The sequence below is a fragment of the Panthera tigris genome, chromosome E1, assembly GCF_018350195.1.
Source record: "Panthera tigris isolate Pti1 chromosome E1, P.tigris_Pti1_mat1.1, whole genome shotgun sequence".
Lineage (NCBI taxonomy): Eukaryota > Metazoa > Chordata > Mammalia > Carnivora > Felidae > Panthera > Panthera tigris.
The window spans coordinates 42658093-42685458 of NC_056673.1; the positions used below are offsets into that span (position 1 = coordinate 42658093).

The following is a 27366-nucleotide window of genomic DNA, read 5'->3' on the forward strand; positions in this document are numbered from 1 at the left end:
ATAAGCAGCTCTGGGAAAGGGGGCACTAAATATGGCCACCACAGCATTTGCATTTGTCACACTCATTTGTGGCCTTAATAGGCTGCTGGCCGCAGGATCAGCACCTCAGCAGGTCTGCCAGCTCCGGCAAGAGAGAGCTGAAGCGTGTGCTGGTCTAATTGGTCAGGGAAGGAAGATGAAGTGGGAGGCCGGCCCCAGCACCTCCACCCACCTCCCACAGGGCACGCCTGGGCCTAGAGGGAATCCTCCCGGGGCCCCACGAGAAGTCAGAGGGCTACCGGAGAGGTGGAGAGGTGAGGGACCCAGGCCTCAGTGTGGGAGGAGACCAAGCGTAACCCCTTGGTCACAGCCACATCGGGAACCTGTCAGTCCACGGTGCTAGAGGAAAAACAGTAGCGCAGGGCATTTCAGATCAACACTTTATTAAGCACCCACGGCAAGTCAGGTTCTGCGCCAGAAACACAGAGATGAACAGTCCCTACCCTCTAGGGGCTTACAGTCTAGTAGGAGAGACCACCCAGCTTTTGGCGGATTACAGTTCTGTGGATTAAAGTAAAACACGGCGGAGGGGAGAGAAGGAGGCTATCCCAGAGCACCTGACCCAGCCTGGGGCTTCAGATGGTGCTTGAGCTGGGAGTTAACCCACTGCAGAGAAACAAAAGGTATTCTAGGTAAGGGAACAGCACAGAGAAGGCACAGGGGCAAGAAACGGCCTGCTGCGTGTGGGCTACCAAGAGTTCAGGGCAAAGAGGACACGGAGTGGGAGGCAGACTGGTGGCAGGTGGTGAGCAGGTGTGGGGAATGCGGGAGAAACGCCAAGGTGGGGCAGTGGGTCATCCCCCGAGGGGCCCAGCTACAGCGTTACCTACGAAGGAGTTCTCACTGCATCCCGGCCCGGGGCTTCAACCTAGAGAATCCTGTCCGAAGGTGGCAGCCGTTGGTCCAAAATTATTTCCCTGCTCCACGTGGCAGGTTTCGGTCATGATGGGGCATGTGCTTGGAGAGGGTTCAGGCCCCAGGGAACCTCCCAGCTTAAACACTGCCGATGGCCACACAGAGAGTGCTTCTCACCCGCACCCCCAAGAAATTGACACAGTTTCCCACCATCGCTTTCACGCCCCATCACGGATACCATTCGTGGTTCCAGAGGGAGGGGCCCGAGGGAAGGTGAGGAGGAGTATCGACTGACAGAGGGTTGTTTCTCTGCCTCAGACAGGATGCACTCCAAAGAAGGGTCGGCCCAGTGCAGGGCTCAGCCCAGATTCAGAGGGCGTGTGTGCTGAGGGGCTAGGGAGGAAACAGGATGCAGTTGTTACCTGCTTCAGCCTCTGAGGCGATCAAGGCCTGGGGCCTCCTGCGCTGGGAGTGCCCAGCTAGGGGGAGGGCAGGAGGTAGCGGGCGAGCAGGTAGAGGAGGCCCGCAATGCCGGCTAGACCTGTCAGGACCCCCAGCCTCAGTGGCAGGTACTCCAGGGAGCGCTCCAGCTCAGCATGCAGGAGGATCACCTGGCGTTTGGTGACGCTCCACTCCCCCGAGTTGTCTAGGACGTGGTGGGCCATGCGGGCCTTGTCTTTCAGGGGCAGCTGGGCCTTGATCCGGGCCTCCGCGTCCTCGCGGTTCAGGTGGTTCCGCCGCATCAGCCGCGCCAGCTGTGTGTCCCGGTCACTAAGGACAAGGCAGGAGGGCTGCTCAGGCATTGTAGGCCCCAGCGTCCCTCCCGCTGGCGAGTGACAGGGGCGGGCAGCCCCTTCCCTCAACCCTCTTTCGGGCCCACAGTCAGGGAGGGGGGCTACCCCCGCCTCACCTCACTCTCTGAGGACCCCGGCAGCATGGCGGGCTACCTGAGCCCCTTGGCGTAAACAGCAGGGGGAAGGGCTGCAGCAGCTGTTCTCTGCCATCTGGGGTCCTGCTGCCTTGCCACTAGGCCTGAGATTTCCCAGTTGTAAGACGGGAAGATCTGGTCATCTGGCATCAGCTACATCCTGGATCCCTGGACGGGTGACCTTTACTGAAAGGCCTGTGCCCGCCAGCCGACCGCTTCCTATAGTTCCCCTGGGGCTTGGGCCTGCCGCATCCCAAATAGCTTCCCGAGCCACCGCAAAGACCCCTCTCCTTGCTTCACCACCCTCACCCCTTCACATTTAGAGCCGAGGTGGTGGCTGCTGGGCTCGATGCCAGTGACAGAGTGGGACAGGCAAGCCCCAATGTGCTTCCCCTTAGAGCAAGGACTTGAGAGCTGGATCTGGTCCTTGGGACAGCGCTAGGCACCGCAGATTAAGCCAACCACCACCCAGTCGCCTAGCTCCAAAAAAAAATTCAAAGAAAATAAAATGAAAAAAAAAAAAAGAAAGAAAGAAAGAAAAAAAGGGCCGCCTGGCTGGCTCAGTCAGTACAGCATGCAACTCTTGATCTTGAGGTTGTAAGTTCGTGCCCCGCAATGGGTGTATAGATTACTTAAAATCAAATAAAATCTCAAACAAACCAACCAAAGGAAATTCAAAGAGTACGTCTTTCGCCCCCTCTGATATTACCACCTAGGTCCTTCCTCGGGAAACTCCCATCTTGCCTTTGGCTACACAGGAACCACCAGGCTATCCCGTGGGGTCATCTCGAACCCCTCTCTAGCTCTATGGCTGCCCGAGCCCCTCGGTGAGAACAAGAGGGGGTGGGCTGCTGCAGCTGTTCTCTGCCATCTGGGGTCTCTCCGCTTTGCCACTAGGCCTGGGTTCTCCCAGTCGTAAGATGAGAGGATTTGGTCACTACGGTTTGGTCTCCACTTAGGTGTGGCCTAGACCAGAGGCCCTCCTGGGATGTGTCTTCCGTGGACAGACACAACCTGAACACCAGTTAATTCCAATGCCACTCAGAACAGAAGGCTCCAGAACGTCATTTCTGGCTGGCCAATGAGAGAAGACCTTGTAGAAAGATGGCATCTATACTGGCCTTAAAAATAAATAGGACTTCTCATCATTTCCTTTGTTATGGGGACAGCATCCTCTCAGGGTCGTGGGGCCGACCCCTGTGTGGTTAAGAACAAGGACTGGATCTTAGGGACACTGTAAATCTGGGGCTGCGGAAATCTGGGTGAAAGCATGGAGGGGGCTCGGGGCCACCTGTAAGGGCACATCCTTAGAAGGTGTGGGCCTAGAGCAGAGGGCTTCCTGGAATGGGAAGGCAGGGCTCCCAGACAGCCCTTCCTGGGGCTCAGACACAGCCCCATATGGTTAGTTTAAGGAATGACGCTATTTATGGTAATAAGATTTTTACCCAAACACTTACTCCTCAGTTGGCAAATTCCTCAAAAATGTGAATAATCATGTTTCAGTATAATCACACTTTGGTAAATGCCCCATATTATTTCAAAGGCACCAGGGATAGTCGGATAGTTCAACGAATCCATGAGGGGATCTTTAGTTTTGTAAAGTGTAAATCTCTTTTATGAAAAGTGAATAATCACTCATTCACATGTCTCCAGCCTCTCTCAAACAGCACTCGGGATTCCAGCAAAGGTTCCTCTGGCTGATGAGCGGCCCTGAAGGATCTGTAGAACAGGCTGAATCTGGGGGCGCCCGGTTGGCTCTGTCAGTTAAGCATCTGACTCTTGATTTCAGCTCAGGTCATGATCTCACAGTTCATGAGTTTGAGCCCCACATGGGGCTCTGTGCTGGCAGTGCAGAGCTCGCTTGGGATTCTCTCCTGTCTCTCCCTCTGCCTCTACCCCACTTGCTCTCTCTTTCAACATAAATAAACAACAACAACAAAAAAAAAAACAGGCTACCACAGCTCTCTCTGCTCTTAGTGAACAGACAAAGGTGGAAGGAAAGTGCGGTGAGAGAAAGGTGACAGGGCAGGCGTGGGTCTTCTAGTGACTGCAGATACGACCAGTGTTCTCACCTCCACTGGAAGATTCCCCCACCCTTTTCTGATCCCTTGGCGCAAAGTTCCAATTGTATTAAGACCCCAAGGCAAAGTCTTCATAGAGCGTACTTGGCCTCAGTTGACGGTCTTTCACAAACAGGGCCTAAAGAACCCAGAGAAGCTGCAGGTTTACAGGGGAGATGTGGGCCAGCGGGGGAGCTATGAGGATGCCTGAGTCCCTACACTGGGCTCAGCAGAGTCAGACTGGGCTTTAAGTGGCAGCCTCGGTGGGCAGCTGCGGGGGAGGGCAGGGTTATGCTTAGGGCATGAGCACTCCGGGCCCCACCTCCCGTGTGCTAGGAGCCTCCCACGCACCAGTCTCTGGAGAGCCACCCTGTGCCCAAAATACCCACAGAGCCAAGTGCCCACCTCTGTGTCTGTTGTACTTGTGGGTGGCATCCAGGAAGCTTCTGGGAGGCAGAGACACCCTGCAGCCTCATCTACTCTCACCCCACTGGGACTGTGACTCATTTTCTCTGACAGTCTGATCTGGCTCTGTTTGCCAAACCTAGATTCTGGTTTGCTTCGTGTCCTGAGGGATTCTGAGAACAAAGCTCCTTCCTTAGTTGGACTCTGACAGATCCCTCCCGGCAACCGTCCATTCACAGGCGCTGCCAATGGGTGACCCTGGACACCCCCTCAAGTAGCTTCCCCCTCAGGTTTTCTCTCCTATAACTCAGAAGCATCAACTCCTGCTCTGGACACCTCATGCTGAAAGGTAAATTGAGTGAAGTAATAAATGTGGGAGCTGTCTGAAAATTGAGAAATGCCAGAGGAGGGAAAAGGGATCCAGTGAGTAACAACACGGTAGCTCAGGGCATCGGGGTCGAAGTGCCCCCAATGGCCAGCAGGGGGAGCCCTTCCCAAGCAACTAGGGAAACCTGGGGGCCTTCACTTCCCACGCCTACCTGGGGCATATCTGGGTCAGGCGCAGAAGTGGTACCTACAGTCTCTGGACACAATCGCCCAAACCCCCAGTGCCTCCCGGTCGCCCAGTGGAGTAAGGGCAAAGCGATGTGGGCCATTTCTCAGGTACACGCTGTACTCCGGGGGCCCACCTTTCCAGCCTTGGTCAGGCCTGGCCCTGACACACACTCACCAGTACACGACCACTGTGTGCTTCATGTACTTGAGCAGCTTCTTGGTCTCAAACAGCAGGGGGATATCCAGAATCACATAGCGATATCCTGGGGAGAAGCCAGGAAACCCACAGTTTAATTTTGCAAACAAACACTGTGTTAGGCTAGGGAGTAGAGGTGAAGCCATTGGCCCCTACCATTGAGAGCTCTCTAGCAAAGGGGAGACCTTGCAAGGATAGGCATAACCTGAATGCTGGCCGGTTCTGATGCCATCCGTAACAGAATGCTACAGGGCCACTCCTGACCAGATGAGCAGAGAAGACCTTGCAGGAGGGATGGCGTTTATACTGGTCCTGAAAACCAGGTGGGACTTCTGGTACTTGAACATGAGTTTCCTGAGGTGAGGGTTCCAGGAATGGGGGGAACCAGCAAAGCGCGCGGAGCAGCGAGGTTCTGCTTCTCTGGCCGTAGAGGCCTCGCACGATGGGCGACGAAGCTGGTGAGGTGGTCAGGGGAGGCACAGAGGGTTGAGTTCGCCTTGACCTTGAACCTAAAGAGTTGTTATTTGTGAGCAAGGAAATGACACAGCCAGAGTTGGAGGAGACTGGGGAGTTTCCAGGAGGAACCTGGCCCTTTCTGCCCTATGTCACCCATCTTTGCTAAAAAAAAAAACCAAAAAAACCCCAAAAAAACAAACAAACCAAAGTGCGGCTCTCTGTTAAAGAAGAGTCCTGTATGGCTCTCTCCACCAACTCTTCATAAAAGGCTCATCTGCGGGCAGCAGTAGTAGCCCCAAAAGGAAAGAGGCTGCTTCTTGGCACAAGAGGCGGCCTCCAGCCAGGGATGGCCGAGGCTGGTCTGGAGGTGGTGGGTGGTTATGACTAATAAAATATAACTTGCTCCAGTGAGGGAAAGGGCACTGGCTGGCCCTCCCAGTACGAGCCAAGGCCAGTCAAGACCCACAGTGAGAGGGCGGGTGCCCAGGCTGCCCACACAAACACCATGAGCTGCACACTCCCAGTTCCCTTCGGGCCAGCGTCCCCTGTGTATGTGCAAAACGCTGGCGGGGGACTGGGAGCAGTGAGAGAAAGGGATGGGCGCTGCCTCTGCCCACAGACACCCGCCTGGCTGGGATGGCCTCCCGCCACAAACACTTCCAACCAGAGCCAGACACACATCACACCGGTTTCGGGGGGGTCGTGGGGAAACCGGCACTCCGGGTGACGCAGGGAACAGGGGTGAGGACCCAAGCTGCTGGCTTTCCTGCTCCCCACGATCTGCTGCTCAGGAAGCCCAAGAAAAACCTTCAGCTGAACGAGGGGGTTAGGAGAGTGGGCTCCGATGACACGCCTGGGTTTGCAGCCCCCCACTTTCCCATGTGACTTTGGGCCCCTTCACAAACCTCATCTGTGAGTGAAGGCCACGTCCCTCACAGGAAGGTGGTAAGGACCAAGCGAGCGAAGGCATGTAAGCCACTTGGCGCCTCCTCACCCAGACGTTCCCCAAGTGCTCCGTAAATGATGGTTATTATTACCACCATTCCCTGGAAGAAGGGGGGCCGTTCAATGCCCCCGTTCCCCTCCCAGCTCAGAACAGGAGCCAAGACCAGACCCTCTCTGGGCCTCTTATCTCCCTTTCCTGCTCCGCCTCACCTCCCCTCTCCCCCCCACTGTCCTTTCTCCTCGGGCCCCTCTCGGGAGCTCAGCTCGTGGCCAGCTCTTTGGTTCACCGGCAAAGGGCTATTCAGCTGTCACATCCCTCCTGCTTGATAAGCTCTGCAAACTATCCTGACTCTATTAAGACATCCGTCTGCCTACACAGAGACCTCCCCAACAGCTGGTGATCTTATCTGACGTTTGATTATACCAACTTTGACAGTTGTATTTGTTATACTCATCAGGGAAAAACTGGGACTGTGGAAGCCACAGCTGTCGTCCCCATTTTTCACCTTATCGAGCTGAAAAGAGCTTTCTAGCTTTTATTTAAGTGGTGGTGGTTGGGGAGAGGGGAGGCTGGGTGGATGACACAGCAGGGGAACTTTGGAGCGGGTGACATTATCCGATGCTTAATTTCAGAAGGGGAGAGCCGCTGTGGCCTCAAAGCCCTGCAGATGTACTTGCAACTGGCCAGGGAGCGAATGCGAAAGGGCAGGACTGAAAGGCAGAAGGCTTCGCTCCTGGGTGGGGGACAGGAGGGGTCCTGGCGCAGACACAAGAGGCAGGACAAAGGCAGAAAAAGTCCAGAGACGCTCCTTGAGGGAAGAGAGAGGGAGGGGGGCCTGCGGCAAGGGGCGAGATGCAGAGCAAGCCGGTCCAGCAGGGAGAATGTCTGGAGCCTATCCCTGCCCTGGCCCGAGCAGGGGAAGAGGGATGGGGGCGGGGGAGGTCAACGTCATGGATGCCTGTCATCTCTTTCCTTCTGAAGGGAGGTACGGGCCAGAGGAATGTGGAACCTCTCCCAACCCTACATAAGAACTTGATGCCTGAGAGAATAAAATAAGGCGTTTGGCCAAGATCATAGTGCAAAAGCCAGGAGAAAACCTAGAAGGCTGCCCCATGCCCTCTAAGAAGGGAAATCTCTGCATGATGATTGATGATGGGGAGACAAACAGCCAGGCCTTCCATTCTGATGCCCGGGCAGGCAGACACATCTGCCAAAGGCTGGTGGGCAGATCTACAGGGCCCCTCGGCCAACTTTCCCGCCCGATCTCATGCCACTGCTCTCTGCTCCTCCACTGCTGGTGACTGACCCCATCCTGCATGATATCAGGTCACCCCTGCCCAACACTGTCCTATAGAACAGGGCTGGCACCGTGGCTATAGCATGGGAAAGGCTGACAGCCTCTACTAGAAGTTTCTGGCCAACTGAGCACAGACTCTGGCTTTTCACTCTCCTTTCTTTCAGTCCTGGCACATGTCAGGCTAACTCTCTCCACTGAGCCCTAGCCCCAAAGGATTATCCTCTGCTTAGAACCCCCCCACCCTGCACCCGCCCTGGCCATCTGGGACCCTCCCCAGTGTCCAGTCTGTAAGCTTTCCCAGGCAGCTCGACCAGCACCAAATCTGACTTTGACCGTGGTTTATACTGTGTGGTGATCGACAGTCACTCATGTGGACTCGGTTCCCCTAACAGTTTCTCGAGGTTGGCATTATTAGCCTCACTGTGGAGAGGATGGGCTGGCTCACTCAACAAAGTCACACAGTTAGACGCTGTGAGACCAGGACTTAAACTCCAGTCTCCAGACTCCATTATTCGTCAGCTGGTATTACTCCCATCCCTGCCAGAAAAATCAACTTACTTCCTGGGGATCGCGGCTCAAAAGCCTCAAGTGTCTCTTCTCATTCAATTGTCAACCTCTTTAAATGCTGAGGGACATGTGCACCTTTCCTCGGGGGTTGGCACAGGGCTCTGCGTGGAGGGTGCAAAGGAACAGTGTGAACTTGGCAGCCAGGACAGCCAGCGCCTCTGTCCCTGGCCAGACTTTCTGCAGCGGAGGAGGGCCCTGGCCCTGGAAGGAGAGGGCTTTGCCGCACCTGTCCCAGGCCCCGGCTCTTACCTCGGAGGAAGTACTTGAAGGTCTCCTTCATCATTTCCTTGCGGATCTCAGGGTGGGTGATGGTGTTGAGTAGATGCCGCCGGTCGGGCTGGTTGAAGATCAGGTCCCCTAGGACCTTGCGATCGATGTTACCATTCTCCAGCAAGACCTCGGTGCCAAAGGCCTCCACGATGCGCCGGTGGGCGGGGTATCCTGGCTGGACAACTGTGGCATGAGGAGGGGGCTGGGTCACTCTCCAGAGCCTCCAGGCTAGCCAGAGGCCCCCGAATGACTAGGGGCAAAATGATGGGGGAACCCAGGGGTGCCTCTTTCAGTTGGACAGAAAACGAGAGGAGGGAAAGCAGTTAAGGAAGAGAGCAGAGTGCGCAGAACCCCTCACGTTGGTCACAAGGTGAGGTGAAGGAGGGGGGAGAGGAAATGGAGCGGGGAGAGGGGAAGTGAGGGGCAGGGAGCAGGAAATCAGACCAGGCCTGAAGGAGAAGGCTGCCCCCTCCTCCGAGGCCTTGAAAGGGCTTATAAAAAGGTGAGACAGCGGCGCCTGGGTGGCTCAGTCGGCTCAACGTCCCAACTTCAGCTCAGGTCATGATCTCACAGTTGGTGAGTTCGAGCCCTGTGTCGGGCTCTGTACTGACAGCAGGCCTGGAGCCTGCTTCGGATTCTGTGCCCCTGTCTCTCTCTGCCCCTCCCCCACTCATGCTCTGTCTCTCTCAAAAATAAACAAACATTAAAAAAACCTTTTTTTAAAATAAATAAATAAAAAGGTGAAACAAAGATGAGACAAGATGGCAGAAAGGGGCACAGGGGAGTTGCTGTGCACATCCCACCCACCACCTTCCAACTCACCGTGCCGGGCGATGACGTCAACATCAACCACCGCACAACCCAGCTGCTGGAACACCTGGATCACCGAGCTCTTGCCTGAGGCGATGCCCCCTGTCAGGCCCACCAGGAACATCTTCCCAGGAAAGAGGAGGCCAGCGAGAATGCAGAGCCGGGAGGCGGGGAATTACCGGAGTAGGGCACGCTTGGCTGCCTGGGATGGCCCACCCCAGGAACACCAGAACGACCTGCCCTGCCTGTGGACGACACCAGGCCTGATAAGTGTCATGCCCGAATGACCCGGGGAGAGGGAGGCACAGGAAGGGAAGGGAGACGCAGCCTGCCCACGCAGAGTGTGGAGTTCTGAGCTTGGGGAACTCTGGATCCATCCGAAGATGGAAAATTCTCTCAGGACAGGCCTCCAGTAGTCTTTAGAAAACACTCATAAACAAGGCAAACCAACACGGTATAAATTTAGCAATCAAAATGCCGAGTAGGCAGAACAAGGTCAGGTGCTGCGACGCAGAGTGCTTTCTGGAGGCGGCGGTACCCGCTATAGGCGAACTTCCCCTAAGAAGGGCACACCTGTCCCTCCGTGGTGAACCCAAGGCACTTTCCAGATGCCCACAGAGCTCCCCTGTCTCTGGCCACTTTATAGTCTGGGACACTGAGGCTCACAGGGAAGAATGTCCTCCCACCCCCCCACCCCCCACCCCCCAGCACCAACACTAAGACCGTCTAGGTGGCTAGTTTAGACAGAAGAATCCTCCCGCTTCAACCAACAAGTGGCCCAGACGGGAGAGCTCAGCGGAAGCAGTGGCTGGTGGTGATTAGGCCTGAGGTTTAGAGGAGTATGGATCTTGCCCAGGAGGAATGTGAGGGAAGGATGACAGGCTGCGGGAGAGAACTTGGCGTTGGAATTTGCGGCTCTCTCGGACTGAGCAGCAGCAGCATAGAGGAGGTGAGGCGCATGGGCCTTTTCAGATCCAGTTCCTCCACTTACAATGCTGTGCAACCCTGGACAGGTCGCCTGTCTCTCGGAACCTCAGTTTTCTCGTCCGTAACATGGGGGTGATGGAACCTATCTCATAAGGCTCTTTGCAGACTGAGAAAATGCCTACAAAGCCCTTCACGCAGTAAGTGTCCCGTAAAGGAAGTGAGGACGGGAGGCAGGCGCTGAAGTCACACCGCGAGGCACAGAGACTAAAAGAGACGTTCGTGAAGTTACGTCCCCATTCTTGCAACCTCAGACTATCTCCCAAGAGACTTTTTTTTGGTAAATGTTTATTTATTTTTGAGATTGAGAGAGAGACAGAGAGCGAGGAGCACGAGCTGGGGAGGGACAGAGAGAGGGAGACAGAAGATCCGAGGCGGGCCCTGTGCTGACAACAGACAGCCCAATGCAAGGGCTCAACCAAACCGCGAGATCATGACCTGAGTCAAAGTCGAATACTCAACCGGCTGTTCCACCCTGGCACCGCTCACAAAAGACTGTTTTCAAGTCATGTTGCATTTTGGGGAGTAAACGGGGTTACCGTGTCTTGGAGTCTGCTCCCAGGTTAGAAGAAATTAAAGTGAAGGCCAGGTCTCTCCCACCCCTCCCTGAGCATCAAATCACTTCTCTAGGACCTTGAAATCTGTCATGGGTTTTGCTGGTTTTTTTTTTTTTTTTATATAAAACGGCAGATTTACTGTCCTAATTACACTTTGCTTGAGCTTATACCGAAATGAGTTTGCCTCCCCTGAGGACACACCAAGTGACAGGGGGAGGCAGCTGCTCGGATGTGGGTGGTGGGGGGACCAGCCCAGAAGTTTAAATCTGCCCAGGCTCGTCCTCCCAGGGCAGCCAGGGGCGGAGAGAGGAAAATACCCACTAGAGTCGTCATCCAAATGGAGAGATCTAACTCAATTATTAAACGGTTTACGAAGCAGCGCTCCTCAATCTGGGACTGGCGTCGCCCCCAGGTGGTCTCCCTCCAGCTTACACAAAGAAGACTTAAGGACAGGGTTCAGTTGTCAAAAAAAATTTTTTTTTGTTCACTCAGCTGAAGCTGCGAAATGGAAAACCCAGCAACAGCATTGTAATCCCAGCTCTGTGCTGTTGTCCCTAAAGCCGCGAGCTTGCTTCTCCTCTGCAGAAGGCCGGTCTGAAAGCACGGGAATGGGACCTGAGGACAGGTGGTGGCTGAGGGACAGCGTAAAGGCCAAAAACCCACTGGCCTCTGGCCCCTCATTGCTGCAAGCAAGCCTCTGTCACCTGGTCATCCAACTTTGCCAGACGTGGCTGAAGGGGCCCCAAGGAGCATGGGACCCCAACTCCTGCCCTTTCACGGGACCAGGACCCCTCCCGAGACACACCGAATCATAATCTCTAGCGATCGAGGGGCGCCCGGGTGGCTCAGTGGTTGAATGTCTGACTCTTGGTTTTGGCCCCGGTCACGGTCTCACGGTTCGTTGCGTTCGAGCCCCACATCGGGCTCCAGGCTGACAGCAAGGAGCCTGCTTAGGATTCTCTCTCTCCCTCCCTCTCTGCCCCTCCTCCACTTGTGCATGCAGGCTCTCTCTCTCTCTCTCTCTCTCAAAATAAATAAATAAACTTAAAAAAAAAAAAAAAGAATCTCTAGCAATGGAGCTGCCTTGGCAGTTCTGTGTCACAGGCTTGGGATCGACTCTAACTCTTCATTAAGGACCAGAGAGGGGAAGGGACTTACCCAGGGCCACAGCTATTAATGGAGCCCTGAATGGAATTCAGGCCTCCCACCTCTGAGTCTAGATTCCTACCTTAACGTACTCAGGGAATGAAAGTTTAATTTATCTTTAGACTTAGACAAAAGAAGGACAGTGAATCTGGCTCTAAGCGGATCGGTTCAGAACCAAAGCAAGATGATTTCTAGATGATCGTTATTGGTGCTCTCCCTCTGCAGGATAGGCGTGAGGTCTTATGGACAGCAACCAGAGCACAGATGGAAATTCCAGGCTCAGCTCTGTCCCAGACTCCTGGGGCAACCTAATGAATCTCTTCCTTTCTCTGTGCCTCGGATGACCATCTGTGGAAACAGACCAACAGCTGCTTGGCCTCTGTCAGGAAGGCCAAGGGGATGAAGGAGCACATGCCCTGGGAGGCCGTGGGCCCCTGGCTGAAAGGGGCCGGACAAATACCAGCTGTTCCCGTCCAGTAAGCTCCTCCATAACTCATTCCTTCACCAAGCGCTGACTGAGCACCTCTGCGCTTTGCAGCTCCGCGCCGGGGACTCTCAGGTGACCAAAGGAAAACTTAGGTCTTGCCTCTCAGGAAAACTGGAGGGGGAGACAGTAACAAATGAAACCAGCCAAGGAGAACACAGCACCAGCAGGTGAGCCAGAGTCGTCGTGTGGTACGCCCCCTGGGCCTGGGTGCGTACATGTGCGTGCGCACGCGTCTGAGTGTGGCAGTGAGCACCCCTCCAGGCTTAGCCAGGAGGAAAAGAAGGCTGAGGTTTCGACTGCCTCTGAGTCCCACCCAGACCTGTCTGGTAGCTCCTCCCCAGGCACCCAGCGACAAGTGACCACCTCTTTAACCTGTGTTCCTGACCCTCTCCCTGCTCTGGCTCAAAAGTCCTTCTCCAGAATCCACTTATTTCCCCTCATTCCACTGCCATTTACACGCAGGCAGTGAGAACCTCACAGCAACTTCTAAACCTGGTCCTGATCTGAATCCCCTGTGAAACTTCAGAAAAGGGACAGAAACCCAGGCTCTACCCTAGCGTCCCAGCCAGCTGAGCACCAGAACCGCTGCTAAAATGGAAGGTTGTAGACTGGAAATCGAGAAGCCTGGGTCCCAGCCCCTCGGCACTCTGCCATAAAGCTGTGTGACTGCAATAAGCCTTCTAATCAGCCTGGCCCAGGGTGGTTAAGTGCTCCATAAATAACAAATAGCTCATCCCCCAAATGTCTGCCCCTGCCCTATCCTGTCTCCAAACCTGTAAGTAAGGGGCCGATGCTAACAGGGCATCAGCCCCAGGGGAGGCTGTGAGGCACACTGGGGCTCTCTTCCTCCCTTCTGTGGTTCAGCACTTCCAGAGCAGTCCATAGATGCTCGCCCTGGGTGACCAGTGATTGACAAGACCGCTGGTGGCCCGGGAATCCTCCTCCTCAATACCAAAAGCTGTTCCCAGAGCTGGCTTGGCTGGAAGAGGAAGGACGACCCCAAGTCCCATGGTAACAGAGAAAAGCTAATGCCCAGTACAAGAGACATGGAAGCTGGATTCTGGGAAGTAATCCCAGTCCTGAATTCATGAGCAAGGCAGGACTCCAACCCCAGGGGAGCCACAACCAAATCCTTTCTTCTCCCTCATTCTCCCTGTCAGGGGAAAGACGGCAGGGTATAAAGGAAAGGGTAGGGACTTGAGTCACAGAGGCTGGGTCTGCAGCCTGTGAAGTGAGGATCAAATTCTATTGTGCTCTGTAAATGGGGGAGGGGTCCCTTTCATTGAGGTTCCCCAAACCTGCCTTTCATTTTTTACCTCTTGGGCCCCAACAGCCTAGAGAAGATGAAGAAAAAAACATTGAAGGAGGAATAGTCTTGGGGCGCCTGGCTGGATCAGTCAGTGGAGCATGTGACTCTTGGTCTCGGGGTTGTGGGTTCGAGCCCTACATTGGGTATAAAGAATAGTTAAAATAAAATCTTTAAAAAAAAAAAGTCTCTCTTGGAATCTTCTCTGGCAGTGTTTCTTAGGGAAAAATGAGAGTGGGCTGCTGGCTTCTCCATGGGCCTCTAGACAAAAAACCCCATGGCCCTGGGTTGCCGGTCCTACTTCTGACTCCACTGGCCCCACCCTATGAACCTAAGTCCCATCACCCTGTGCCCAGACCTCTGCAGTGGCCTCTTGACTTGACTCTCCAGTCCCCTGCCTAGCTTCTCCCAAGACAGCCAGGGTCATGGCTTAAAGTGGACTTCTGATCACGTCACTTAAAACCTTCACTGCTTTTGGGACGCTTGAGTGGCTCAGCTGGTTAAGCATCCAACTCTTGATTTTGGCTCAGGTCATGATCTCACGGTTGTGGGATGAAGCGCCACACTGGGCTCCGTGCTGACAGTGCCGAGCCTGCTTAGGATTTTCTCTCCCTCCCTCTCTCTGCCCCTCCCCAACTCGTGCTCACTAGCTCTCTCGAAATAAATAAACTTAAAAACAAACAAGCAAAACCCCTTCACTGCCTTCTTCCCTCGCCTCCTAGCCCGCCCCCCTTTGACCTCTCTGCCCCCCATCAAGGAACTTGTTGCACGCCCGCCTTCTGCCCCCGAATGCACAGTCTCTTTCCCACCTCACAGCCTCCATGTGCAACACTGTTGCCCCTGCCACCACCAGTAGTGCCCCGGGCACCACTCAAAGCAAGAGTAGAGCGCCTGCCCCCTCCAAGCAAAGCCTCCACGCTACCGCGGGAGGAGCGGGTGTAAATAATCCGCTCACAATGTGTGTGGTGAGGTTAGCGGGGAGCATATCCAGAGCGATGGGGGTTGCTGTCTTCAGTCAGGACCACGGAGGTCAAAGCGAGGACCTGAAAGCAGTGAGAGGGCACACCACAGTTCCACTCAGAGCAGCCTTGTCCACCTGCCGACTCAGATCAGGCCCCCGACCTCTCTCTGCGCCATTCTTTTCCTTCCCTGTACCCATCGTGTTTGTATGACCGTTTTCAACGTGTTAGATAAAATAAGCTCCACGAGGCCACCCACCATGTCGTTTGTACCCCTCTGTCCCCGGCATCTAGCATACTGTCTGCTGTCTATCCATCATGTACCAGGTGAGTAATACTGCTCAAGTTACTCGACCATTCTTTGACTCAGTTTCTTCACCTGTAAAATGGAGCTAATGGCACCCACCCTGAGTACCTGTGAAGAGTAGAAGAGGTCATACATGTAAAGTGCTTACAACGGTGCCAGCACTCACCCATGCTCCCTATTAGTTATGAGAAAGTGTATGAAAAGTCTTTGTAGAATGAATGGCTGGATGATTCCATGGAAAAAATACTTGGGGTTGCATTCTCCTGTCAGTGGCAAGGGGGAGGCTAGAATCAATCTCCCAGCCTGCTCCCTTTTCCATTAGAATATGCTGCTTGAGGCTAGTAAATCCCTCCTGGGGGGTAAAAAAAAGGAAATAAACAAAACACCCAATGGGTTAAACAGAATAAGAAACTGATACTTGAATGGACATTCTTTTTTTCCTCCCTTGGGAGAGCTCAGGACTTAAGTTGGAAGCCAGTTCTGTGTCTTTGTGTGTCCCAATCAACAGCCCCAACCTGCTTGTGCTGGGGCCAGGACCTGGCTCCCTCATTAGCTTGCAGCTTCCTTTCCTCCTCCTCCTGCAGCCTCCCAGGATTTAACACTGGGCATGCCTGACCTGCCAGACACTTCTTCGAATCGCTTTCCAAAAGGGATGTATCCATTTTGCTTCAATGATCAATATAATCATTCATGAAAACGAGTCATTCCCCGCCTTGGGACCCAATTATTTTCTCATGGAACCAGAGGTTGCAAAAATATATTGTTTTCCAGTTAACTAGTAAGTGCTATTTTTATCTATGGTTTCCCCACTCCTAATCTTTCATTATTGGTGAGAGGCTGCTGTTTAAACCTGAGTCCAAGTTCTCGTCTGCTAGGCCTATTAAGTCACTACCTCCTCCAAGCTGCCAATTACCTGGAGGGAGCCACAAGAGAAGGTGTTGGCGGTAAGTCCTCCTCAACCTTCTCCTCTGCCAACACCAAGGGAAGGGGAGGGAACAGGTCACTCTTCTCGAGCACTCTCCAAGCACAAACCATCAGTCCAGGGAGCTTTTATGTGTGGGCAGGGAGACTGTTTGCACTGGACTACTATGCTGGTGCTTATGCAGAAAAAGGATCACAGGGAAGACCAACTCTCACGGGCTTCAGAGTCATGGGGGCCTCAGCTGGGGTCTCAGCCCTGTCCCTTAACTAGCTGTGTGGCCTCGGGCAACTTCAGCATTGTGGGCTTACTCCCTTGCGTATGAAACGTGATTAATAATGACTACTCATGGGTTTTATCAGGATTAAATGATGTAACGTATGTCACAGTCACCTCATCTTCCCCAGCGTGTGTGACACATCAGTCATTGCAATCGACTCCACCTGCACCCTTTTGGTTGCTCAAGCCAAAAATTTTCGTGTCCTCCTGGCTCCTCGCTCACAATCTTCATCCCGCTCACTAGCGCCCCCTGCTGGCCGTGCCCACCCTGCACCTGCACAACCCAGCTAGACACCACAGGGTCCATCCACTGGCCTTGTACTCCTGGATTACTGCAGTAGTCTCAAAGAAATTCTCTTATTGCCACCTTTGCTCCTCAACTGTTGTCTATTCACAATATAGTATCTAGTGTGAATCTTTAACAATGCAAGTCCGGGGACGCTGGGTGGCTCAGTCGGTTAAGCATCCGACTTTGGCTCAAGTCATGATCTTGTAGTTTGTGAGTTCCAGCCCCTCTTCGGGTCTGTGCTGACAGCTCAGAGCCTGGAGCCTGCTTCAGATTCTGTGTCTCCTTCTCTCTCTGCCCCTCCCCTGCTCACGCTCTCTCTCTCAAAAATAAATAAACATCAAAACAATGTTTTTAATCCAAGTCCAATAATTTCACCCCTCTGCTCAAAACCCTCCAATGGTTCCTCTCTCACTTAGAGCACCAGCCAAGTCTTCATAGGGTTCTACAGGGGCTTCCGGATGGCCATGGGCATCTCTCCCGACATGTCCTACCACTCCCCTCCTGATCTCAGCCCTCCAGACACACTGGCCACCTTGCTGTTCCTTGACTATGTCGAGCACACTCCCACCTTGGGCCCTTGGACATATTGTTCCCTCCAGATGGAAAGCTCTTCCCCCAGAGGGCTGCATGGCTTACTTCCCTCCTCACCCTATCAGAGACTGTCCTGAATAGCACCCTCATTTCACTCTCTAGTCTCCTCACCATTCCACTTTTCTTCACAGCAGCTATCAACTTAGCACCACCCAACATGTTACATATCTTCATGTTCATTTATTGCAATCTGCCTCTACCCAGAATCTGGGCACTACTGTATCCAAGGTGCTGAAAACAGGGCCTGACAAGTAGAAGACCCTCAAAAAGTATCTGTTGAATGAACACATAAAGCACAGGAGGAAAATGTCCAGCTCATAGGTTAGCAGGAACTCAACATTAACTATTTTAAAGTAAGAGCATACCTGTTTCAGAAAGCCTACTATGGGAATCACAAAATCTTTTCCACATCACTTCCCACCCCTACATTTCTGGGCTAACAACTTCTTGGGCTCACAGATGAGGAAACTGAGGCAGAGAGTACATAGGAAGGCGAGGTTTCCAGCAGGCAGGAAGCAGAGTATAAGAGTAGCTGCCCACCAATTGAGCACCATTTACGTGCCAGGGACATCCCTCATCTTGTCTGTTCAACACAACAACCAGTAGGTTCTCTGGTTCTTTCCCATTCTAAAGGGGAAGAAATGGAAGTTAAAAAGAAGTTAGAAATTTGCCCATCAGAGTTCTAGGCGATCTTCACACTGGGGAATGAGAACCCCTGAGGCATGCATGAAGCTCTTCCAAGGGGCACAAAGGCACAGTTTAGGAGGAATAAATTTCCACCTCAATGCCCCCTGCCTCTTCCTCTGGAAGCAGACCAGCTCTGGAATGTCTTCATCCTCTCCCTTCCCAGGTCCCCCTTTCACCCTCCCCCATCTCCTAGGTTTCAAAGAAAGGCACAACTAGTCACCCATGCCAAATCTTGCAAAGGTGCACTATCCCTAGTGCAAAATTACCCTGGCACCATCCAGGAGCACTTTGAAACATCAGTATTCACGCGGATATGTGCCTGCCCACAGTCACAACATAAATCTTCCTGCTGAGTCAGGTGGTTTCCAAATCTTTGCCGTCAATAGAGTTAAAGGAGGACCTAAAAGAACTGTCTGCTGGCAGGTCATTAATAACTGATTTCAATGACAGCTCACTGTGATATTTTGGCCTATAACTCAGAGGGTGTTCAAAGAATTAAGTAATATTACCACAACAAAATGCCTTCAAGTCCTGCATATTTATTTACATGAACAGACTTCTTCAGTGCTTACGGCCATGAATAAAATCTCTGCTCATTCTAGCAAATATACATGGATGCACACATGAACTTTACAAAGTTCTACTCAGCTTATTAAGAGAAGCATTTCAAATAAAACTTAGGTTTTTGACAATTGATCAAAACCAGTTTTGATCGACTGTGTATTTTATAACTATAAAAACTCAAGTCAAAAGAAATTGTTTAATATTATGACCACAAGACAATTTTCAAAACTGTTTTAATTTTAATATTTTTTGTTGTTTGTTGCAGAGATGTAGGACGACAAACCAAAGGCTTTCAAAATCTATCATACGAGAAAAAAATTCTGTGGAGGAAATTAGGTGGAAATATAAGTTCAAGGAAGAAAAATAACAATGTAAAATTTCAAAGGTTAATTAAAAACTGGTTTGTATATATTTTTTTTTCCCCAGAGGATATGGGAAATCAAATCACTATGGTATTGAGATTCCACTGCACAGGTTTAAATGCCTGGTGTAACAGTTTTATTTTTAAAGTGTCAATATTTACAATTAACCAGAAATCATATCCTTTGCAACTACTGAAACTTTCAGAGAAAAATTTTAGTTATCTGAAAATGTGCCAGTGGGTAGTTTCCAAAACAAACCAAAAGTTCACTGCTTGCCTGCCTTCAGTTATCAACCTTAATCTTTTCTCCTAAGGCAAGGCACCAAGAAAGGATCTGAACCCTTTAAACATATTACCCAGGAGGACAGGTTCAGACCTTGCACAAGACATAAGAGAATCCGGTGGGAACTTAGGGCCCTGCTCAAAGAAAACCACCCCAACCAGCCAGTCTACTTTGTATTCATCAGCCAGAGTTCTAACATTTTGCCTTTCCCAAGACCTAGGTCTGCACCCAGCCAAATCCATCTGATTTATTTAGGTAAAATCAGCCATCACCACCCCTCAACAAAGGAAGGAAGGAAGGAAGGAAGGAAGGAAGGAAGGAAGGAAGGAAGGAAGGAAAGAAAGAAAGAAAGAAAGAAGGGAGGGAGGAAAGAAGGAAACAAGACGCTGAAAACCCGTATCCAAGGCTTCTATTTTTCCTCATCTTTAAAATTAGGATTTAATGTCAAGATTCATTCGGGTGATAATTTTCCCATAACTAAGAGAGGAAGAAAACTTCATAAGCTAACTCAATGACAAAGGTCTCCACTGGGAACTAGGCGTAGAAAGAAAAACAGGAAGCCAGGCCACCCTCTTTACAAGTTAATGAGTGGGAATCCACCATGCCACCCAGGCCTGGTGTGCGGGTGAGGGGAATCTTCCCAAAACTTTATACCCAGTCCAGCCTCCCGCAGAAAAGGAAAGTGGAGGTGATCACTCAGCAAAACAGCAGCTACCCAGCAAAGCACTTTCATTCCGCCCGCTCCCAGATGAGCAAACTGGCAGTCGGAACGCTACTCGAGTTCACATAACTGGAAGGGGCAGAGGCTGGATTCAAAAATCAAACAGGTCTGACCACAAGTTCTGAAGTGTAGCGACTTTGGACTGAACCTGCGTTTGAAACCACAACCTCTGCCACAATTTTAGTTGTAAACCTTTCTTCATCGCCACAGATGTAAACAGCACCCTGTTTAGTACGGTTGTTGCCAAGGCAACGAGTCATGGATGCAGAAGTGCTTGATCCAGGGGCTGCTACACAGTACGTGCTCAACAAACTGTCGCCAAGGCTTGGGGGGGGGGGGGGGAGGCGCGTACTGTCCGCCCCTTCGCGCAGCACGCCCGGGGGGCCTGGGGCGGTGCTTCTGAGCGCCCAGAGCCAGGCCCGGCGCCGGGACAAGTCTCGGGGGGTGGACTCAGCTCTCTGAGCCGGAAAGAACAAACCAGCCCCGGGGCGCCACCGTCCCGCCCACCCACTCCCCGGGGCACGGCCGTTTCCACCCCACCCCGCGCGGCGCGCTACGTACCCGAGGCCTCTGACCCGGCCTGGGCCGCCGTCGCTCGCCCAATCTCAGAGGGGCTTACTGGGTGGCTCCCGGCGGGCAGGCGGGGCCTCGGGAGGGCGCGCACGTGGACCGGACGTCCGGCCGGCGGAAGGGGGTGGGCGGGTCTGGAGAGGGGTAGGCGGGGAAGTCGCACAGTCCGGGAGTGCTGGGCCGGGTGGGAACCTTAGGGTTACTGTTCTGTCGGAGCCAGAGTCCTCCCAAGCCGAGGAAAATAACCCCGAAAGTACTAGTTCCAAAGTCAGGCCTTGGCAGTCACTAGCTGCGCAACCTCTGGCAATGGCTGCGGCAGTTAACTGAGCACCTCCAAACTTCAGCCTCCTTAAGAGCCCTCTAGAGGCCTTAGCGCGTTGAATTTTCACAATCCTTGAGGTGGGTACTGTCACCATCCCCATTTCACACAAGAGGAAACTGATTTTTATAGGTTAATCCATTTGCTTTCTTACAGTGTCAGTTGGTTGCAGAGCTCATTCTGTACAAACAAGCCTAGCAAGTCACTTACTCGACTAAAGTATAATGATCGCTGCTATACTTGTTGAAAGCATTGGAAATACATAAAAACATCTAATGGTGCCTCACATATCGGTGGGTCCTTAATTACCCTGCTTCCTTTCCCTCTCTCTAAACTGTACCTCTACTCTCTGCTTCCTTTAAAGTAGGAATCTTGTCTATTTCCACCACCAATAAATATCCCCAAGCGCCTAGAACCGTGCCCAGCACAGTAGGAATCTGACACATTGAAGAATGAAGTAATTCAACATTTTTCTATGACTACTCCAGTCTCTGACACCCTTCTCCCTAATGTCACCATCACCTAATAAATAGGATTGTATCTCATGATCAAAGGGCCCATTTGGTTCAAACACCAATCCAGTGTTTGAAATCTCCTCCACATCATCTCTGGGGTCTATACTTAGCCATGTCCAGTGTCAGGGAACTGTCTTTCAAGGGAACTTCATGATGTCTTTGAAGTCCAGTCCTGACACTGAAAGTTTTTCCTTAGGTAATACAATATCTCCCCTTGTTCTAATCCATGGGGTCAGGCAGAACAATTCTAATTCCTATTCCATAGGGCCAGATCTAATGGCCCTGTTCCCTTCCTGAACCAAACAATTTACAGATACCCTGGCTTTGTGGTTCTCAACTTTTCCCCTACTCCCGACACATCCGAGGACTACACAGACTCCCATCATTAATCATGGCTGCCATGGCAATGATAGGGATAGGACTATGCCTTCACTCTTTCAAATGATCAAGTTCTTCCTGGAGCATGTTGCTAGGAACCCCTTATAGATGATCCTGCTTTTCCCAGATACTGCCTTACAGTATTGTGATCTATTGGCATACAGGCCAGGGGCTTGTCTTTTAAGTAGGCATCCTTGTGGTTCAATGGGCCAATGGTAGCTTCATCTCTGCTCTTCATCTCTGCAGAGATGATCCCCCAGGAAAAGTTGAAGGATGCTGCAGGGGCTTCAACTCGGGCACAATCTTGAAACTGAAGCTCTACCTTGGCTGTTGGGAGGTGATGCCATCAACGATTTTTTTTCAGCTCAAGCACATATCCTCCTTTATTCAGGATGGCAATAATAAAGTGGCTCTAGCTGCTTACACGGTCTCACTTCATCCTGACAATGACCTGTATCTCCGTCACCTCTGTGTCCTTGGCATTAAGCATGATGCATGGAATATAGTACCACTTCAAGTTGTTTGATGAACAACCCTCTGAGTCCAAGAGAGATGACTCCTTTGACTCCTGGGTCTTTGACTCTTGGTTCTTGAAATTAAACTACTTTCTGTATGTTTATTTTAAATAAATATTAATATGCAATTAAATTTATACCATACCTTACAAATACCATTAATATTTATTCTTTATTAAACAGCTTAAAAAAAAAAACTCTCATAGGTTGTCACCAGCTGCAAGATTAAGTCCAAACTTCTTAGCCTGAAACTTAAGGCCTTCTGTGACCTGGCCCCTGGGGACCCCCTCTCGACATATGTCCTACTGTATGTTCTCCATTGAGAAAAATCCAGGAGGAAAGTGATTTAGTTATTGCACCAGACTTCATGTTAAAACACCAGATGCCAGTCTGAATTCCTACTAAGTAGCAGTGAAACTTTGGACAAATCCTTGAACTTCTTGTTCTCTCATTGTAAAACTGGAATAACAACTGCCCTACTCATTGCACAGCATCAAACAAGACCGTTGATGATAGGGATCAAAGGAAATAGTGTGCTAGCACATTCTGTGAGCAATAAAGCACCATCCGAACACAATAGGTCACCATACTGTGTGTTCCTGTTCTCTGCCCTTTACTTGTAATGTTTCCACACCTGAAGCTCTTATCCCTTCCTTCTCACCACTCATACATTAAGTAATGCAACAAATATTAATTGAGGGCCTACTCCGTGCTGGCCCAAGGGATATAGAGGTGAGGAAAATCCAATGCATTCTCTCCCTTCGTGGAACAGTGTCCTGTTCCAGGGGGAACCACAGGGAAATGGTTGCAAACTGTACAACCACACAAACAGAAGTAAAACTGCAGCTGTGATTCCAGCTCAAGGGTGGATCCACACAGCCCCCAGAAATTATAATGGAGGATCCAGCACTCAAGTTGCCTCCAAGGCCAAGCTCAAAGTCTGCCTTCTCCAGGAAGCCTTTTCTAACAATGCTACTCCAGAGACCTGCACCCCTGCCCCACCCCAAACTTCAGTTAACTTATCTATCCAACTCATTTAATCATACCCAGTCAGGCCTTGTTATTTTGTTTTCAAATTGCACCTGCTTTTCCCAATCTCACTGTAAGTGTCTTCTGGGCAGGGAATGACTGCTACTCTTAAGTCCCACAGATTTAAGCCACGGAAGGCTGGATCCACTGTGTTCCAGGCCCATGTGTCAGGGGCTGTCATAGGAAGGAAGGGTACCCTTCCTAAAAGTGAGCTCCAGAGGAGCCGGGAAGCTACCAAAGACCATCTCCCTGTCCCTTATTCGTGACTGAGCCCACCAGCTCTGTTCTTCAGAGGAGAAGCACTCCCTTCCCTAGGACAGCCAGGCTGCTGCCTAGTATGATCTTTCTCCAATAAAAGTTCGATCCTCTCTCTCTCCCCAGCTAAAAATCTTTTAGCGGTGGGGTGCCTGGGTGGCTCAGTCAGTTGAGCATCTGACTTTAGCTCAGGTCACGATCTCACGGTTCCTGAGTTTGAGCCCTGCATTGGGCTCAGTACTGTCAGTACAGAGGCTGCTTCGGAGCCTCTGTCCCCTCTCTCTCTGCCCCTCCCCCTTCTCTCGAAAAAGAATAAACATTAAAAAAAATCTTTCAGCAGCTTCCTAAAGTCTTCAGGATAAAGCCCAACCCCCTCAGTATGGCATCCATGTCCCTTCCTGTTTCCACCTCCTGACTGCCTCTCCAGTCTCAACCTCCAAAATGCTCATAGCATTCTTGCTGCAGTGCCTCAGAAGCACCCCGGTCTCAGGCAGCTGGACTCCCTCTGCCCCTGCCCTTCCCGTTTATCTGTGTCTCCTTTGAAAACTCAGCTCAGTGGTCTTTTGGGTCCAGAACCCCTTTCCCCAGGTTAAGGGTCCCTCCAGGCTCCTGCTACATCTGGTGTTCCCACTGTCTTACACTGAGCCATAACTGTCAGTCTGTAATAGCTGCCAACTTGTAGAGTGAACCCAGGAGAGGGACTGTGTTGTTCTATGCCTGACTCTCTAGTTCCTGCCATGGAACTCACAGGTGGTGAGCGCTCTGAGGTGTTGAATAAATGAACCACAACCTGGCTCAGGCTCTCCTAGGCCCATTAGAAGAAACGGATCTCTGGTAGGCTGGGAGCACAGCAAGGGCCTCGATCTGTGACGGACATCATGAGAAAATTGGTTATCACAGGACATGCTGACTTCCCGGGAAGGGAAATCATTTATTAGGTATTGACTGTCTTAGACGCTTTAGTGTTTTCTCAGCATTGTCTCATTTTATAGGTAAGGAAACTGAGACTCAGGGAGGTTGTAAGTGACTTACCTAAAGTCACTCATTAGGCAGAAGCAGCGCCAGGATTTAGAGCCCAGGGAGTCTGAAGCCTGTTCTCTTAATCACTATATTCTATGGTCTCCAGTAATAACTGTGAAGGGATAACGGGGGTATCCACAGTAGGAGTAAATTCCAGAATTTGTGGTGTTTCATAGGCACATTCTTCAGCCACCCTTTGGGCCCTGCTGCACCCCACTGCCTTTGTATAATGCTTCTGCCCAAATGGGGAGGATAGGAAGAGCCAGCACAGCTAGATGGGAGAAGCCTGCTATTTTAATCTGACGAGGCACTCAGGGAGCTGGGAATGTTTACCTTGGAATAAAGAATTTTAGGGAACCAGGCATTAATTGAAGAACACGTAACAAAATTATCTAGAGGGACACAGGATTGCATGCTTCCACATAATTTCATAAGGCAGAACTTGGCCAAGTTTCCACCATGAGAGTTGTCTGAAAGTGGAAGGCTCAAAATAGGAGCAAATAGGAGAGCTCTTGGAATCCCAAGAAATGACCCACAGACCCAATTTAGGACACTCCACCCTGCACTGCTCTTAGTGATCATTCTATTCCAATGTGACTAAAAAAATCACACGTGGCAATATTCAGTTTTAAGTGGTCATTTTTAAAAAGTATCACATGTACTCAATTTCTTTTTTTTATTAAAAAAAATTTTTAATGTTTATTTTTGAGAGAGAGTGAGAGAGAGTGTGCGGGCGAGCGGGGTAGGGGCAGAGAGCAACGGAGACACAGAATCCGAAGCAGGCTCCAGGCTCTGAGCTGTTAGCATGGAGCCCGACGCGGGGCTGGAACTCACGAATCACAAGATCATGACCTGAGCTGAAGTCAGACGCTTGACCAACTGAGCCACCCAGGCGCCCCTCAATTTCTTTTCAAAAACGTAACATTTAAATTTTATTATGGAGAAATAATGGACCCTACAAAATCTAAGTGAGGACTCTAACTAAAGATCCTGAGAAAAAGGAAATAAATGCATTTCAGGTGCTCTCAAATTCTGAAATTCTCAGAGGTGCTGGATTCCAGAACTTTGGACTGATATTTGCATTCTGAGCGTGGACAATCCCATTGCCTGTCTACCTCCCAGGAAAGCTCCCCACCGAACAAAATCTGCTCAGTTTGCAGTAAAATATAAGGCAGTGTCTTTCTTAAGCTTTGAACTATAAGAATGGCAGGGTCCACAGTGGACCCTATAATCACTCTTCCTTGGTCATGTTTTATTAGCTTTCGTTCAACCTCTGCATATCTGTGAGAAAAGAAAATACAGGATTGGGAATTAGAACACTAGATTTGGGTTCTGTTTCTGCCACTAGGTCTCACTGTGATGTGATATACATACACACACACACACACGCACACACACACACACACATATATATTTTTTTGGCAAGCCCAATTTTCTTAAAGTCCCCTTCCCTACCTACTTTACAAGATCACATGAGTTAAAATAGATGAAACACTTAGACGTTAAGTCCATCTAACACATGTAAGGCTTCGTTATTACAATCTTTGACCTCCTCCTCTGGCCTGCAGCTGCGTACAAGACATCATATTGACAGCAGTCTTGGTCCTGGAGAGATGAGTGTGGGTGACAACTCTCAGTCTGAGCGGGTGTCTTTCCCTTCTAAAGTCAGATATAAATGAGGAGATTATCTGTTGTTTTGGATCATATTCACTTCTGCTCTTGCCACTGAGAAAAATGAAGAACTGACAATATTTATCTCTCTTTTGTCTGGTTTCCCTGAGTCAGATGGGAAGTGTTTCTTCCCACTTCATCCCTCTTTCCATGTTGAAGAGTTTCCCAAAGGCAAAGATCATTTTTTTTTTTTTTTTGGTCATGGAACCCTCTGATGATAAGAACATGTCCTTCCCCTACAACCCACAATCCAACCTGCACGGGTGATCTCTAGAAATGGGAACCATATCTTTGGGCCCTGGCCTCAAGGTTCAGGTGCAATTACTCAGTCACAGGGGTGAGACCCAAGGGATTGAAGCATTCAGTTCAGTCAATGCTAAAAATAGATTAAGATGTTACAACTACTTTCTTTCTTTTTTTTTTTTTATGTTTATTTATTTCTGAGACAGAGAGAGAGCATGAGCGGGGGAGGGGCGAGCGAGGGAGACACAGAATCGGAAGCAGGCTCCAGGCTCTGAGCTCGAGCTGTCAGCACAGAGCCGGACACGGGGCTCGAACTCACAGTCGCTCAACCGACTGAGCCACCCAGGCGCCCCCAAATGTTACAACTACTTTCTAATAACTGTATCAGACAATGGGACTTTTGCAGTGGTAAAGAATTCAGAGGGCCTAAGGGCAGACAGATCCAAATTTGTATACTGATTTTGCCACTTATTTGCTATGGGATTGTTTACCATTTACCAACCAATCTGGGCTACATTTCTTCCTCTGTGCCAAAGGGAGATAATAGTACAATGCACATTCTAGGCTTGATGACAGGATTACATGAGATGTACGAAAAGCCTTAAATACAGACTCTGGCATGTAAGGGCTCATTAGAGAGTAGAGATGGAGAATGAAAGGGCTACAGTGTAAGCTTCGTGGAGACCAGTACCTGGAGGCCAAGAGGCGGCAAAGCTTGACGGAGCAGTCAGGTTTCCTGACTCAGGATCAGTGTTCCGCATACCACAATCCACCACTTCTCAAGGGGCCTTGAACTACCAACGACCAAGGGACGCCCAAAATCAAGAGTGAAGAAAGGCAGCCAGGAGCCAACCTGGCTTCTTAAAGCAAAGGCTCTCCAAGAAGGCCTGACGCATTCAGGTTCCCGGTGGGTAGCACCCACAGGGCTCAGTCCTTACTACTCACCCGGGAATGATAACGGTCCTTAACGGCAACCAATAACGGCTCACCTGTGGTCCAGGCACTAGCAAGGGCAAGCTTAGGTCAA

At 51.0% G+C, this 27366-nt stretch overlaps 1 protein-coding gene and 1 long non-coding RNA gene across 3 annotated transcripts; one reads left to right on the forward strand and one right to left on the reverse strand.

Moving 5' to 3' along the window:
* Nucleotides 1–405: 405 nt before the first annotated feature.
* On the reverse strand, nt 406–27338 carry DCAKD (dephospho-CoA kinase domain containing). 2 transcript variants are annotated; one of them, XM_007093830.3, is made up of 5 exons: nt 27285–27338; nt 9397–9629; nt 8554–8757; nt 5018–5105; nt 406–1665 (listed from the first exon to the last, which is right to left on the reverse strand). In XM_007093830.3, the coding sequence occupies exons 2-5, from the start codon at nt 9506–9508 to the stop codon at nt 1374–1376; spliced, it is 696 nt and encodes a 231-aa protein (XP_007093892.1). In that variant the 5' UTR covers nt 9509–9629; nt 27285–27338; the 3' UTR covers nt 406–1373. The 2 variants fall into 2 exon arrangements, with proteins under 2 accessions (XP_007093892.1, XP_042823776.1); XM_042967842.1 differs by lacking the exon at nt 27285–27338 and adding an exon at nt 20386–20471.
* Nucleotides 20535–22231, forward strand: LOC122233772. The gene is made up of 3 exons (XR_006211494.1): nt 20535–20793; nt 20870–21006; nt 21853–22231. It is a non-coding gene; the product is annotated as an uncharacterized LOC122233772 (long non-coding RNA).
* Nucleotides 27339–27366: the final 28 nt, after the last annotated feature.